The 17,158-nt window shown below is 36.4% G+C and overlaps 1 protein-coding gene across 5 annotated transcripts in view; it reads right to left on the minus strand.

Moving 5' to 3' along the window:
- Positions 1-2,967: 2,967 nt before the first annotated feature.
- Positions 2,968-17,158, minus strand: part of LOC123701383 (homeodomain-interacting protein kinase 2) — a 102,141-nt gene continuing 87,950 nt past the window's right edge. For all 5 annotated transcript variants that reach the window (XM_045648831.1, XM_045648829.1, XM_045648830.1 and 2 more), the window contains exons 7-24: positions 15,592-15,810; positions 15,102-15,256; positions 14,424-14,600; positions 13,872-14,025; positions 12,825-12,926; positions 12,274-12,384; positions 11,593-11,766; positions 10,756-10,869; positions 10,234-10,436; positions 9,517-9,579; positions 7,932-8,039; positions 6,893-7,065; positions 6,293-6,534; positions 5,631-5,804; positions 4,846-4,923; positions 4,130-4,317; positions 3,629-3,721; positions 2,968-3,230 (exon numbers count right to left, since the gene is read on the minus strand). In XM_045648831.1, coding sequence (XP_045504787.1) covers positions 3,083-3,230; positions 3,629-3,721; positions 4,130-4,317; positions 4,846-4,923; positions 5,631-5,804; positions 6,293-6,534; positions 6,893-7,065; positions 7,932-8,039; positions 9,517-9,579; positions 10,234-10,436; positions 10,756-10,869; positions 11,593-11,766; positions 12,274-12,384; positions 12,825-12,926; positions 13,872-14,025; positions 14,424-14,600; positions 15,102-15,256; positions 15,592-15,810 — 2,676 coding nt within the window. In that variant the 3' untranslated portion in view covers positions 2,968-3,082. The remainder of the gene's footprint in view (positions 3,231-3,628; positions 3,722-4,129; positions 4,318-4,845; positions 4,924-5,630; positions 5,805-6,292; positions 6,535-6,892; positions 7,066-7,931; positions 8,040-9,516; positions 9,580-10,233; positions 10,437-10,755; positions 10,870-11,592; positions 11,767-12,273; positions 12,385-12,824; positions 12,927-13,871; positions 14,026-14,423; positions 14,601-15,101; positions 15,257-15,591; positions 15,811-17,158) is intronic.

Raw genomic sequence — 17,158 nt, forward strand, 5'->3', positions numbered from 1 at the left:
TATATACTATTTTACAGTATTTAATAAAATCATTTAATTTTTTGTTCATTTTCATTAGAAATGTCAATTTTTCTCACCAAGGTGGAAATTTGGATGATAAGGATCTTGTTAGAAAAATATAAATTTTGACTAAAATCGGCATTTTTTTTTTCAAAAATCAAATTACTAAATAATAATCAGAGTTATCAGTTATCACCATTTACATTAATTTACAAACGATATCGGTTGTTCTTACTTAAAATTGAATACCAATGTCTTATTGCGGTATGTGTTCTTTGGAAGTGTTCGTAAAGTAAGTAAGAATTAAAAGACGAGCGAATATGCAAGCCAGTCTAAAACTTGAATATTTTCTAAAATGAAACTAGAGCCGCATTTATTTTTGCACATACTGTAAGTGAAATTGCATAAGTGTGAGTACTGTGAACATGCCAGCTTTGCTTAATTGACCGATACTGTCAACTGAGTGAGAAACAAGCTTGTATATATATCTCGTTACAATAAGAATAGAATAAACAGAAAGAATTTATAGTTCAAAGGAAATTTTAAATGAAATGTAAAATAAACCAAAAGCGTGTTCTATGATTATAAATTAAAACAAGCATTGCAAACATCAGACAAATAGCCGTGAGCGTAATTGATATTTTGTACGCATTTTGAGTTATTTTTCTTTGAAATACACATCATATTTCAGAAAAAAGTACAGCCATTTCTGTGATCGTCACAATGCTCAGATACACGAAAAAATAATAAAACTACAGTAACTAATAAAAAATTACAATGAATTATTGTCAGGCAGCAAGCTACAACATAATTATTTGTTTAAAACAAAATAGTTTTGGTGGTTATTACAACTAAGTTTATATTTTTTATTTGATTGTTTTTTTCCTTTAATAATACTTAATGTAAAAAAAAATGAAATTAAAAACGACTCTATTTATATAAGAAATAATGATAAAAATTGACAAACATATGTTACTTAAACGATAAACATACGCTAGGCGGCTGGTGAAGCCAAAAATTTAATATACTTATAAATTAACATTTTTATAAAATTTAATTGTATTATTTGTATGATTAGTAGTAATATATAAAACGGGCCTGTCTGTTCGTTACACCCAGTCACAGTACACGTTACAAATTAGCAAATTATAAGAAGCGTCCATATTATCATGCGAGACGGACGCGTTCAGACTAATAATAACAAAAAAAAAATACATTTAACACGACTCTTTGAAAAACCACCATCACCAAACACTACGCCATAAGCATTGTCTCACTAAAACTTAAACCATCAAAGTGAAAATGTATGTTTTCATTATTGAAAGTCAAAAGGCGGCCATCTTGCATCGTACAATAAAAAATAAAACCATGAAATCCAATTCGATCTACCTAACGAATATACAAGTGTTACCTACACGTTAAAACTCTTAAATAACATATAATATTGAATCTAACGGCTAGACAATAGACATATCCATCACCGCGTACTACACATATTAATATCTACAGAGAAAAAACATTTTATTTACGATTAATACGATAATATATTAATTAAAAAACACAGCATCGATTACAGATGGACCTAAACTACCTGATATGGAACGTAAGATCGCATACCTCAAGCGAATCCTCACTATATAAAATAAAATAAAAAGAAAAATCATATAATTGACGTAATCACCACATAAAAAAGAAACCTAAACGTTCAGTACAGACATCGACACATGTTAATAAACACACCATCAAATTTGGTACGGACACTAATTCCTACGATAAAACATTAGTAAATGCAACCTACTCGCCTAACTCCAAAGGAAATAAATTTACAATTTAACATTATACATAATATAGTACTGTGCCGCGGCGGTGGGCGGCGTGTTCGTCTGTTTGTCCCACTGTACCCGCCCACCGGCGCGACACACACCGATATACATTTCACTAGCAACGCGTATACTTTAAGAAATAAAGCGTCTAATCTAATACACCGATAATGATGCGGTTCGCGGCGATTACACACGTGTGCATCGCCATATAGTTTAAATCTAAACTCGACGCTTCAATTCAACGTCGAGTTTCGATTTAAACGCTTAAAAATACAAACAAAAATGATAAAACAGTTTAAAAATAGCGCTTTTGACGGTTACAATAAATCTGTCAAAATGTTAATAGAGAAAAATTATAAGGAACCGTGCGAAGTCGCGTCTCTACACACTAGTCATAAGATTTTGGGTTAAAAAAATTGCAGTGTGTTATATAATAACTCCATTAGTTTGCCGCTCGGCGTCGCTTGCGGCCGCGCAATATCCAACCATATTAGTTGCGAACGCAAGCGACGCGAGCGCACGTAAAACACTTTATCTTGTGAATACCAATTAAAAATCAAACATTTATATTCCATTGGTATCCAGAAACAAAAGAAAATATTCGCGCCGTCTCTTATTACAATATAAAAGAGCGAGACGGCACGATAAAATCAGTTTCAACTCGTATTCGTAATCACTGATCAATGATGACGTCACATACTTGTGGAGACATTGTCTCTATAGACGATTGATCATAAATAACATAAAATAATAAATCAGTTATGAATATTTAAAATCGTAAACTATAATACATGTCGCGGACACTATCAAAATGTCTCCACATTAAATAAAAACAAATTAAAGTTCAATAATCCCGCGTTCGTGATCACGTGGTCACGAGCGGTCGCTCACGGTCACATTAATTCTTCACGGTCACTCCGTACATCTTGACCGTGTTGATCCTTGCGCGTTCCATTGTGACGTTACGCCGTCGTAAATTTCATGTCATGACCATTATCCAAATGGATACTAAAATCCAATTCCGTTCTCATATATATTTCCTTTTCTATACATCACATAATAGTATCCACGCGATCAAATCTTGTTGAGTATTGTTTCCCAATAATGTCATGACAGCCGATCACGGACACAATCATAACCGCTCACGGTCACCACTCCACTTCAGCCGCTCACGGTCACCACTCCACTTCAGCCGCTCACGGTCACCACTCCACTTCAGCCGCTCTCGGTCACCACCCCCACTCCCACTACAGCTGCACTCAGTCCGTATACCACAGGTGCTGGTGCGGGTGCTGGTGCACGAGGTAGGTGGGGGAGTAGGGCTGCAGGTAGCCGGGCAGGCGGGCCCCGCTCGCGTGGTGAGCGGGCGGTGGGCCGCCAACACCGCTCACGCCGCTTACGCCGCCGCTGGAATTGGATAAAACACGATAAGTACTTATTTATAGATTATTTATTCATACAAAAAAAGTATTATTGTGATATAATAGGTACATATATGGTAGATTTGAAGTTACATCACTTTAATAAGGGTAAAATGCAAATGAGCTATGAAAAAGGTAAGAAGATAATTGCGCAAACATTTTAGAATTATAATTAAGTATACAACACAATGTATTTCATAATAAACAAACATAAATTGACCAATCTCAATATTAGATTTTTAAATAATCATTAAGAAACGATAAAAAAAAAAACAAATTATTTAGTTTATTTCTCCTTCTCTCTATACATGTTCTTTCTTCTTTCTTTCAAAGAAATTCAGTGACCATTATCAATAGAGTAACAGTTATTTTAAGTATACTCACGTGTGATAGTGATACGTGGGCACGTATAGAGGCGGCGGTAGGTATCCCGGAGACACGCCCCCGGGCGGGGACAGCACACCGCCACTACCACTTCTGGAAAACATACATACGTTTATATTAGTAAAATTTTTAAATCAAATTATGAATTTTGGACTAGAAGATTTCTTTTAGTTCAGACCCTGCTGAGGGAAATTCATAACATAAGTACGTATTTTTTTCTATAAAAAGAATGGATCTGTAAAACAAATTCGTAGGGATTGCGTATTTGAGATTAAATTTATTGTATAACCGCCTGTAAAAAAATATGTAAAATAATAACTCTTTTTACGTATGCTAAATTATTTTCACTTTGACAAAGTTAGGCTATGAAGTTTTTTGTCCATAAATCATCTGTCATTTTCATAAAGAAGAATACACTTTTTAAATATAATAATATGTAGCACAGTGATCTCGGATAAAGTTTACTTCAATGTGAAAATCACTCTATAGCTGGCCACTCACTTGTAGTGCGTGTGCGGGTGGTGATGCCACGCGTGCTTGTGGTTGACGGCCATGTTGCCCGCCATGCTGTTCACTCCGCTCACTCCGCTCACGCCGCTCACGCCGCTCACCGCGCTCACGCCGCTCACTCCGCTCACCGGGTTCACGCCGCTCACGCTCGCCGGTATGTAATCGCGACAACCGCCGCTCTGGAAATAGCATTTAATGTTTAAATTTATGTTAAAGAGTTGGAAATCCGGTTCGAAGGATCAAAAATGAAACAATACTTTATTGTTTCAAGTAATACAAATTTAATAGGAGATAAAAAATTCAGAGGATTTTACAATTAGGTGGTATCATTGGCAAATGATCATTAGAAAATATAAGGCCGCTTTCACATCTTCTTGAAATTATAACCTATTTATATGAAATTACTAGCGGTCCACCCCAGCTTCGCCCGTGGTACATATTTCGCAATAAAAGATAGCCTATGTTCTTTCTCAGGGTACAAAGATTGTCTGTCCAAAATTTCATCAAAATCAGTCCAGTAGTTTATGCGTGAAACCTTTCCTTTTTATAATATTAGTATAGATAATATATTTATTTGACATACGTCATAATAAGCTATCAGGGATACTGTTAACAAATCATGTAACTAGACTTTTGTGTATAAATTACTTTGTCATAAAAACCTTACAAGTTATTTAATAATAAATAAATCGTTAAATCAAACTTACGCTATCTCTCTTGTTATGCTGAGTGGGCACATACTGGTTACACTGATAGTCGTTCGTTTGACGCACGTTGCCCCCATTCTGTAAATAAATATATCGTTGAAACAATGAAACAAAACAATATGAATTACTAGCTTTTCGCCCGCGTTTTCAAAGGAAAACCCGCATAGTTCCCGTTCCCGTGGGATTTCCGGGATAAAACCTTTCATATGTGTTAATCCAAGTTACCCTTTATATGTGTGCTAAATTTCATTATAATCGGTTCAGTAGTTTATGCGTGAAAACCATACATACATACATACATACAAACCTTATATTAGTAAAGATAATAATTCATATTTTTAGGTACACAATCCCACATGTTTCATCATTCATAGTCACTAATGTAATATGCAATTTGTTTTTAATTTTTTTACTATTAGCTCAAATTTAGTCAAGTTTCCCTTTCATAGGGTCTTTCTCCTGACTGTAAAAAAGATGTACAATAAAAAGAAAATTTGCGGTAAAGGTCCAGCTGTTTATGCACGATTTCGAGATCAAGAAAAATAGGCATTCATCTATACTATATAATATTATAAAGCTGAAGAGTTTGTTTGAACGCGCTAATCTCAGGAACTACTTGGTCTGATTTGAAAAATTCTTTCGATGTTAGATAGTTCATTTATCGAGGAAGGCTATTAGGCTATATTATATCATCACGCTAAGACCAACAGGAGTGGAGCAATGCGGGTAAAACCGCGGGGCACAGCTAGTTTCAATATATAGAGATAATTTAATAAAGTACATACATTGTAATGCGTCTCGTGGTGCGGCTCGTGCTTGGCCGCCGCCTCCTGCTGCGCGAGCGCAAGCAGCCGCTTCTTTTGGCTCTGCGGCGTTGCTTGCGCGGCGCTCGCTTGCCGCTGTTGCTGCTGTTGCTGTTGTTGTTGTTGGTGCTGCGGCTGTTGCTGTTGTTGTTGTTGCTGTGGAAGGAATGCGAGTTTTAGTAATGATTGTAATTCCTAATGCTAGTGTATGATTAACTGTTTTTGTTGTTAATGTAATTAATGTAAACACTTTATTGAATTGAAACTTTTTTGAATTTTGAATTAAACAATGACACGCGATTTTCTCGCGTAATTTGCAACATTTCTCATGAGCTGATCGTAGGAAAGACCTCTCTGTTTAATGTGCTTTAAAACTATGTAAAAATTTAATTAAAAAAGCAATGTAATTTATACCTAATTAAAAAAAAAACATTTCACGAAGCATACAAAGTAAACTATAGATATCTAGTATTATTAATTATGTATGATACTTTAATTACGACTAATTATGACAATTCAATCGGACAACTTAATTTAATAAATGTAAACATATTTTAGTACTAAAAGATGACTGAACTAATGTGTTAACATTTTCGAGCCTGATATTCCATTAATCTATAAACAAAAGGAGCACTATCACTCACGTGGTGGTGCTGGTGGTGCTGCGCGTGGTGGTGGCACGGCTGGTGGTGCGGCGCGTGCTGCGCGTGCGGCTCGTGCTTCACGTGCCGCTCGTCGCGCGCGCTGCAGATCACGCCGCCCGTGCCCGTGCCCGTGCCCGTGCTGCCCGTGCCCGTGCCCGTGCTGCCCGTGCCCGTGCCCGTGCCTGCGCTCGACGTGTTCGCGCTCGCCCCCGCGCCCGCTTGGTTCGGGCACTCGCCGCTACCTGTGAGCGTTAATTGGCAGGTTGAAGATTATTCTTGTTAAAATTTGTTTGTTTGTTTCATTCGTCAGTTTATTTGGCTTTGAAGCAAATCGAAGAATTTTTTTCATTTTAAAAGTGACAGAAGATTTTTATAATTTGTGTGTTAAGTGTAGACATCACTAAGTGGGCGGGGCCTGTCCATGAAGTACAATATTACTTGTATGACATTTTAACCTAAACAATACAATCCTTCATAGGCGTGAAGCTGTCAAAAAGCAAATAATATAATGGACAGAGTATAGCTGTAGAGTGTGCAGTTTGAGGTATATATATGTGTGTGTGTGTGTGTATGTAACTATGTATGTATGTATGTGGTCACCTCTGTTGTCGTGCGGCCGGTGGGGCTGGCGCTCGTCGTCGTCGCTGTCGCTGATGGTGATGACGGAGACTGCGGGTGATGGCGTGTCGCGGATGGTGATGGTGTGCGCACCGCCCGCGCACGCGCCGCTCTCCCACGCGTTGGCCGTGCCGTTGGCGACGTTAGCGCGGATGCTGGGGACATCAAATGAAATCAAATGATACGCTATTATGACAAATGTTTAAGAGGGAGAAAAATCAAATAAAGTGACGATAGCGCGGATACTGGGGATATCAAATCAAATTTTAAATTCAAATGTTGTACTATACAATATTGTGACAAATGTTTAAGAGGGAGAAAAATCAAATAAAGTGACGATATTGAATTCAGATGTTGTGCACACTATTGTGACTTGTTTGAGAGGAATACGAGAATCAAATTAAATCAAATGTTGAATTCAAATGTTGTACTATACCCTATTGTATGTTGAAATCATATGTGATACTATTATGAAAAATTTTTGAGAGGAATACAAGAATCAAATTAAATCAAGTGATGTATTCAATTTTCTTCTTATATCTAATAAATTATTACGACAATAAAAACCGTAAATTTAATTTTTGTTCTTCATACAAATAAACTATTATGGCAAAACAGGTCAATTTAATGAGTAGGTTATATATAAATTGATAAACTGTGTGTATGGTACACACAATCGAACATAACAAATGTCAATATTTTGACGTAAAAAACGTCACAGATGTTCACAGAGTGATTTCCTCTTATTGGCATTATACTTCAGAGACTACACACTTCAATGTGTATTCTTAATACCATATAAGTATTGTATAAATTGTTTTCATTATGTACTTGTGAGGCTATGTGCCATTAAATACATTAAATAAACGTTTTCTTTCTTTCTTTCTTTCTTACAATATAGTATAGAATTTGTAGAGAGAAATATCTTTCTTTCAATATAGTAAAGAATTTGTAGAGAGAAATATGATGTTCATGAGAAGAAATAAGATTCTACGGTTACAAGTACAAAATATAAACTAACGCATTATCATGTTGCTGGTGCCTCCTGGAGGGCGGCGTGCCCTCCTTCACCCGCTTCTTGACCGGCGACAGCTGAGTCGGCTCCTTCTTGCCGCCATTGCTCGCCATACTGGAGATTATTACATGATCATAAATTTGAGTTTTTTTTTTCGGCATTTTACATACCATGTGCTTGAGAGTTTAAACATTCAGACCCAGTTAACACCATATAGTAATTATAGTAAAGATTAATGTAAAATATAATAATTAACGATGACATTTACAGTGACTGGAAAATGTGTTGCACCAACGTGTTTTAGTATAGTTAAAAGTCATTTAAACCATCTTATTTTGTATTATCAAATAGTGAAACTCATATTCTACCTAACGGTTACTTTAACATGTTTGTTGTTGCTAAAGTAACATGGTGCAACCCAGCCTAATAGTTCTTTTGAACATTAATCAGCAAATAATAATAAATAAATTTATTAATTAATAAATAAGGAATGCTTCTAACAAATGTTTAAATTTATTTACCGCAAAAACAATCAAAAAGCGAAAGCGTGAACACATTGTATTTTTTCAGATATCTTAATAGTGAAATGTTATTTTGGTTGTGGATTTGAAAGTTAATGCAGGTTAATTGACATGGTACATTGAACGAAAATAAAGAAACGTATATACGGAAAGTAAACAATAAAAGTATTAAACGAAACGAATTGTAAGCAGTCGCTTAACCCATTGAGCCCCAAGCGGCCCGATTGGTCCACGACACAATAGATTTTCTATTGTGTCTGTGATTCCGGCGCCTGAGTTATTGAGGTATAAAGCCTAACAAGAAAATAATTGTGGTGGTGATGTAAATTTTGTAAGCAGTCTTTTTACTTCGTTAAATAATACAAATTTCCAATTTTATTCTTATAAGCTGTAATCTTTATACGACAATACTTATTATTTGTAGGGGTTTTGCTTATTTACAAAAGATATAATGTAATAATAAATGTAATGTGTAACACAGTGTGTAACTTCCAATTGACATCGCCAGACGTATACGCCGAGCGCATTAAATATGTATTCTTCGTAAGTGAGTATTTCATTTAGTACTCGTAATAACCCTAAATATTCATGTGTTACAAATTAACAAATTTGTAACTTCATTTTTGTAACATCCGATAAAGAGTTACGGATATTAGTTAAGTGGAAACTTCGTATGCACATAAAACCGAAATTATAGAAGAATTTCGATTTATGAAGTGGTATTGAAATAATTATAACTGGTTATAGGCAAAACAGAAAGATAATAACAAATTAAAAAAATAACCAGTAAAAGGCCTATCTAAATAGCAGCCCTAACATGTAATGAAATAAAAATAAAACTGTGACAGCCCTAACGTGTAATGAAATAAAAATAAAACTGTGACAGCCCTAACGTGTAATGAAATAAAAATAAAACTGTGACAGCCCTAACGTGTAATGAAATAAAAATAAAGCAGTGACAGCCCTAACACAATGAAGGGTAGTGGGGGGTGCTAACACACAATGAAGGGTAGTGGGGGGTGCTAACACACAATGAAGGAGTGGGGAGGGGGGGTGTGTGCGTGTCGCACCTGTAGTGTTGCGGCGGGAGGTGCGGCTGGTAGTGCGCCACGCTCGACTGCTGCTTCGTCGATCTGCTGACAACCACTCACTTTTATACCATACTATTCTAATTTATCAGCTATTTCCCTAATGCTTTTGTGTTATAGAGAATGTTGGTTTTATTCATATTTTTTTTTTTTTTTTTTTGATGTTTATAGCGTCTTGAACAGGCCTTAAATCAGACACACTTACAGATTGTACGGCGTTTTATATAATTTCTCATTTTACAATTAAAGAATATCTAAGAATTACGAAAGAGCTTGCATTGCATAGGTGTTTATTTGCATACGTGCACGAACACCAAATAAATGTATGTACGTCTATCATCAGTATCTTTACAAATAGGTGTGAATGTAAATGCACGTGTGAATTAACATTTTCATACACGCACGATCCAATATAACTTTTGCCAACACGTCTGTATATGTATACGTCATTCCCACATATATCAGCTCATTCATGTTTCACATCAACATATTTGAATACGTGTGCGTTTATATACACGCAAGCATTCTATGCGTATGCGTATGACAATCTACATCTCAATGCACGTGTGTGTCATCACAACCACGCAATATATAACATCCTAATACATTTGCACACCCACATTAGTGTCTACATAGTATACGCGAGCGCGTGCTCGTGTGCGTGCACACACACACACACACACACGTGTATATACGCACCTCTTGTGCGGATGGTGGTGCAGGTCCCACACGTCGGGCTCAGGCAAAGGCGCGGGTTCGACAATGAGCGGCGCGCGCCACTCGCCCACGTCCCCCACGCCCACCCCGCCCACGCCCACGCCGCCCACGCCCGTGACGCCGGCCACGCCGTGCTGGTGGTGCGCGGCCGCTGCTGCTGCTGCTGCTGCCGCTAGCTGCTGCACCTGGAATATGAATAAACATTGTATAATGTGGAATGAAGCAGGGGAATTAATCTTGGAACTTAGGTATGAGGTAGTAAAATACCATAAGCCGCTTCGGAACAGATTGTCGGTTTCTTAGGGCAAATAGTTTTAGCGTTACAAAATGTTAATCATTAATGTGTCAGTCACTTCAATATAATAGATTGATTGAAAATTAAAATTGCAAAGTGGAATTTAATGTAAAATTTCTACTATTTAAAAAACATCAATTGAAAAAATATTACCATAAAGTCTTAATCGTATAATATGTAACAGATATTTTTTAATAAATCTCTCTTACCTGATAAGCTGGCTGGCACAGTATAGACGAGACGAACTGATGCGGGAAGGGCTCAGCTCGTGTAGCGTACTGCCGCCCGCCCACCGCCACCCGCCCAGCACCGTACAGCTGATACTGGACAATATTAAAAAGTTTATAAAGTATATTATAATCAAACAGACACACAGTATCCATTCATACTAATATTATAAATGCGAAAGTAACTCTGTCTGTCTGTCTGTTACTCAATCACGCCTAAACTACTGAACCAATTTTCATAAAATTTGGTATGGAGACATTTTGATACCCGAGAAAGGACATAGGCTACTTTTCATCCCGGGAAATTGACGCAATCCCGGAAATTCCACGGGAACGGGAGCATGCGGGTTTTTCTTTGACTGCGCGGGCGAAGCCGTGGGCGGAAACCTAGTTATCAATAAATTATGAAATATGGTAATCAAGGAATTTGTTTATTAATAGTAGATATTCTTTACTGCACCCAATTTAAATTTTTACAAAAGCAGGACGTAAATAGCAATACAAATTCAAACTCAAACATTTATTTATTCAGTTAGACTTCTTCTAGAAGCACTTTTGAATCGTCATTTTTAACGTTTACCATAATTGGCGGCTTTATTACTGAATAGCAATTTTTTCCAAGCAACCAGTGCCAAACAGAAAGTTTACAATTGAAAATAGATCTAATTAAATAAACATAATAATAGTTGTCCTAAATGAAATTTTGCTAGAAAACTAGTGTTACCTTATTTTCTTTACTTATTTATGAAAACAAATGATTTTGAAAAATGAAATGAAAATTTATCTGTCAGAATTGTAGTTCAAGTTACTAATACCAACCAAGTTATCATAGGGCGCCGCCCTCAGCCGCTGCTGGTTGATAGTGAGCGCCAGGTGATGGGCCGTGGAGGGCGCGGGCGCCACCACGCCGCCCACGTACTCGCCGCCGCCCACGCCCACGCCCACACCGCCCACGCCCACGCCACCCACCCCACTCCCCGACCGGCGGCACACCTGCACATGACACACGTATTAAGTTAATAATATTATTATAATTGATATTTGATACTGTCAATCGGGTAAAACACATTGACCACTGCGAAGCATACATTAAATTGAGATGCAAATACCATTTTTAATGCTTTGAGAAACACGGATTGAGAATTGGTCTATCTTCAAGGCTATTTACTGATTATAAATCAAAATTTGTGAAATTAATATTTGTTGCATTTGCATTATTTGTATTTAAAGATAGTTTACAAATGTCGACATTAAAATGCCATGTGAATTCATTCATAAGTAAAATTTATATTTAAGAATCAAGAATCCATTGTAAACAAATGTTGGTTGACCAAATAAATAAAAATTACTAAATTACCTTTAGACGACTCAACTTTACAGTTATCATTTCTATAAACGTATTTTTACACTAAATCTCCAACATAACCAAAACTACTAACATCATATCAGTTTTGGCTATTTTCCCCCTACCCTACATAAAAGAAAAACAAACAAACATACCTCCATCATCTGCACGGACGCCTTGACGTTGTTGCAGTGCGCGTAGTCCACGAGGTGTGCGAGCGTCACGAACGCGTGGTTTAGAGCTTCGCCCGGGGTTATACGACGCTCCTGCGTACACGCATCACGTATGTTTGTTTATTTTTATTATGAATATTTATTCATATTATTCATTTACAAGTACTTTAACCATTTAATACTAATTGCATTTATAAAATTTTATGAAGATTTAAGATTAATGTCAATGTAATTTCCAAGATACAACAAAAAAATAGAACAAATAAAAAAAATACAAAAATCTTTATTTTTACTAAAATATACATAAAATTGGCTAAGGTTGTGTTGTAAATTATCAAATAATATTCAAAAGAATTAATAAAGGACCAAATTATAATAAAAACCACGTTAAATATCAATATTCCGAACCATATTAATAAAAAGTACATAGGTACTCTATATTTTCTATATCTCTATATCAAATTCAATTCTGACAAGTGCACAGCCAAAAAATTACAAAAAACTTATATCAACTAATGAAAACAACCACTCACTTGGTCCATAGTGAGCATCCTCTTGAGTAAGTCAATGAATTCCCTTCTGTCCGCTTTCTCGGCCAACAGTTGGCCGCCCTCCAGATCCGTTGGAACGTTCACCTGTAAACATTGGAATAGATCGTGTTATTTTAAAATTTCTATCAGTTAAAATTTCTAATTAAAACCTGTATATAGTTGTACATTTTAATGTTAATGCAGGTAATTGAGAGAGTAGAATAATGATCAAGAAAGGATGTGATGTGATGACACATACTTTTTTTTTCCAAAATTAGAAAATATATTAAGAGGCCTACACCACCGAAACTAGCGCCACCGAACATTTTATTTTTTTACTCCTTAACCAGATCAAATTTAAAAAATCTAGCTCGGTACTTTGCTAGTATATTACTTGTAGTATTTTTGGTATTACTTTTCACTATTCTAACTGTTCATTATTCTAGAGAACTTTTGATTACCGCCAAAAGTGGCCACTTTTGGCGGTAATCAAAAGTTCTCCTAATTTACCGAATGCAAAATAATGAAAAGTAATACCAATAATACTACAAGTAATATATTAGCAAAGTACCGAGCTAGATTTTTTAAATTTGATCTGGTTTGGAGTAAAAAAATAAAATGTTGGGGGGGCGCTAGTTTCGGTGGTGTAGTCGCCTTAATAAATAAGTTACATAAGTTACTCCATTACAACCTTGTCAAAATAGCCATTAGTTAAGAATACACCAGAAACAAAAAAGGGAGTGTCAATTAGTAGGTCGTCTGATGTTAAGAATAACAATTGTCAGGAGTACCCGCTCTTCCTTAATTAAAGTTTAGTACATAACTAAAAACTATATGTGTGTATGTGTGTTTGTGGATATGAGCTATTATAGTGCCACAAACTTATCTGACCCGGTGACGGTGTCACTGATGTCGCTTTCTTTTTATTTATACAAAATATTTCGTATGAAAAGTCTGTGAAAATGTGACATTTCAAAATGGCGGCACGTAGTTCCAGTTTTTGCCACCGGGTCAGTTAAGTTTGTGGCACTGTACAGGCATATCACGGACCTGTCCGATGTCGTCGAGGCAGTTGAATATGTACTTCCTCGCCTCCTTGCTCTTGATGCCGGTCTCCAGCTCGTGCTCCTCGGGCGTCTTCAGCCGCCAGAATGGGTACGTGCTGTCCACGTCGCGGTAGAAGAACTTGGCCGTTTTTGATGCGCTAACAATGGCAAATATTTAATAATACAACGAATATATCGTGTTTGAAGTATAAAGAGTTTTATCAATACAAAATTATCCTACTATTCGCCGAAGAGTAACAAATTAGGAATATATGTTTGACATTTTCACGCAAAACCAGCTGATCTGTACCAAATTCGGCACAGGTATGAATCATAGTCTTGATTAGCACATAGGCTATACAAAGAAATATCAATAATTTATGTTTGTATGTTTCTCACTTTCACAAAACCTAATTTGTTTCTGTACCAAATTCGGTACGTTTCTGTAACGAATTTCTTATTATGAAAATATCATGGACCACTTTTGACCCAGACATTCAGTCTCTTGAAAAATGGTTTATATGCCATTTATAGATATAAAAATTAATTATCATACCTGTTGAGCATATGCTCAGTGGGCAGGCCCTGCGTCTGCGAGATGTACCGTATCTGGTCGTACTCCGAGGAGCCCGGGTACAGCGGCCATCCCAGGAACAGCTCGGCGACCACGCAGCCCAGCGACCACATGTCGATCGCCTCGCAGAACGCCAGCCCGAGGATTATCTCCGGCGCTCTGTGGACGTGGACAATTATGGTCAGTCACACACCAACACTCTTACTTAATATTAAAAATACAAGAAGTCGGTTAAATTATGTATTTAGTTGTCTTTATTCAACGACGCAATAGAGTATTTTGATTATATTCATGTCATGTTTTGTAGACATAGGAGTACAGAGAGTGAAATAGGCTTTGATTTAGAATTAGAATTAGAATTTGATTTGTATAACATCTAATTTCCGTGGTAATTTAATTTACCTACACGGATGAAGCTGTAGGTGAAAAATTAGAAACGATATAATTTAATAGCTTAGTATTGTTACGCAAAGATACAAAAAATATGGCATATTTTGTTTTTCTGTGTATTCAAGTTCATTAAATGATGTAAATATGCATACATGTGAGTGTGCGTGCGTATAAATACGTGTGTATGTGCGTGCCAGCGTATATATAGTATTTGTGTTGTCTGTGTGCGTGCATGCGTATGTAGTAGTGTTTCTTTTATGGAAAGGTTACCTATAGTATCTGCTCTGCAGGTAAGTGTTGCAGACGGCCTTGCTGACGTGGCTGGCACTGCCAAAGTCGATGACTTTGACGCGATAGGGCTGCCGCGCCGGCTCCACCAACATTATGTTCTCGGGCTTCAGGTCCGCGTGGATTAGACCCAGTTGCTGGAAAAGATATTCAGTTATCATATAATTTGATATATTATTTTCTGCAATAAAAATAAGCGACCATGAACGCTAGTAATATTGAAGTAGGACAGATTATATTGGGTATAAATCATGAATTATATTTGGATTAAATGGGCGGTAAACATTTCAAGTCTCATCGTGATAAATACTTATTAAAAACTGAACAATTAAGCGAGTTATTGAAAAGAACTGATGAAAATTTTCTTGGAAACACTATTTCTTTTGAATTGAACAACCTTAACTTCAGAAAATAGCGAGAAATCGACACGGTATAGACCTTGAACCAAACGCAAACTGTCCAATATACCCACTTTAAGCTTAAGCAGCGCGGTGAGCACTTGCTGCAGTATCGGCCTGATGTACTTGAGCGGCAGTGGGGAGAACTTGTTCTGCTTGAGGAAGTCGTACAGATTCTGCTCGAGCATCTCGAACACGAGGCACGTGTGCGAGCGGTGCTGGAAGCACTCGTACGCGCGCACGAAGTTAAACTCGTCGGCCGACTCTTGCGACAGCCGCGAGAGGATCGACACCTGGGTAAAAGGTAAAAAAATAACATTATTTAACTATATAGGGGAAACATCGAGGAATTAGATTATTAACACTATTATAATAACATTATATAAAGGATACATTCATTTGTTTGTTTGTTATATGTTATGATCTAACTCAAAAACGACTGAATCGCTTTTTATAACCTATTAAATTAAATCTTTACCGAGCTGAAGAGTTTATTTATTTGACTAAACAGACTAATCTCATGAACTAGTTTTGATACTGGTTCAAATTGAGACATTAATTTTGTGTTGATTGTTCGTTTAACGAGGAAAGCTATACAACATCACGTTATAAGTAAATAGCTATGTAAAATGTATTGAAATGAATATACAACAATATGAGTTCCACAAAAGCTGATTTAAAAAGTGCAACTTCAATGATATCTTAATTTGAATAGGTGATAATAACACGAAAATAATAGAGTTAAAACATTGTGTCGTTCTTTTTCTTATTGATTGTGTAATTTCATTTCTTTAATGAAAATGTAGTTGAACAAACTACTACCATAAATTTCTTTCTTTGTACGATTTCCGAGATAAACAAAGCTAAATTTGAAAGTTTTCTTAAATATACTCATCTCAACGCGAAAGGAAAACAAAAACAAGCAAGTTTTGAGGAAAATCTCACAAAGTTTGAGTCGGTAACAAAGAAGGACACGGTCCAAGAAAAATTGGGACAGGGCCGGCGACGTAGAAACGTGAACTCAATAAAGAGTGTGATTTGCATTCCTGCTTCTTGTTTGTAATTATATATGTATTACCTATCTCATTTATTTTTAATTCCACTTTATCATGAATTATTTTTAATTTAAACAACATGTAATTCATGTTTTCTATTCATTTAACTTACAAGATACAGAACGTCATAATATGTTTTATTGTGTAACGACCCTGAATACAATTTGACTTGAACCAAACAATAACTTCCAAAAAAATCCACAACGAGATCCGCCACCACGTCCATACATACTTCATTCGCACCATTACTCATATTTTTATTTCTCGTCTATCTTTCCCAAACTATAGATAGTCTGGCAATTATCATCTATCGTTATGTGTGATATCTCTCTACTACACACAGACATACGCTGGCCAGCCGCCAGTTCGCCCGTCCGCTAGATAAAGTGGTTTGCACACTGGGTACCCTATACTATAGCAACGTCCCAATTTTGTGCCGTCACTAGTTTCTAAATGCGAGCGACAATATTTTACTTGGCGCTTCATTTGGTTGCAAAATATTTTCTATTAATTTCGTATATGACGCAATGACAGAAATATTTAAGACTACTGTATATCGAAAAGATTGCAAGACTTTTTCAATCAA

This window comes from Colias croceus, chromosome 21 (genome assembly GCF_905220415.1).
Source record: "Colias croceus chromosome 21, ilColCroc2.1".
Taxonomy (NCBI): domain Eukaryota; kingdom Metazoa; phylum Arthropoda; class Insecta; order Lepidoptera; family Pieridae; genus Colias; species Colias croceus.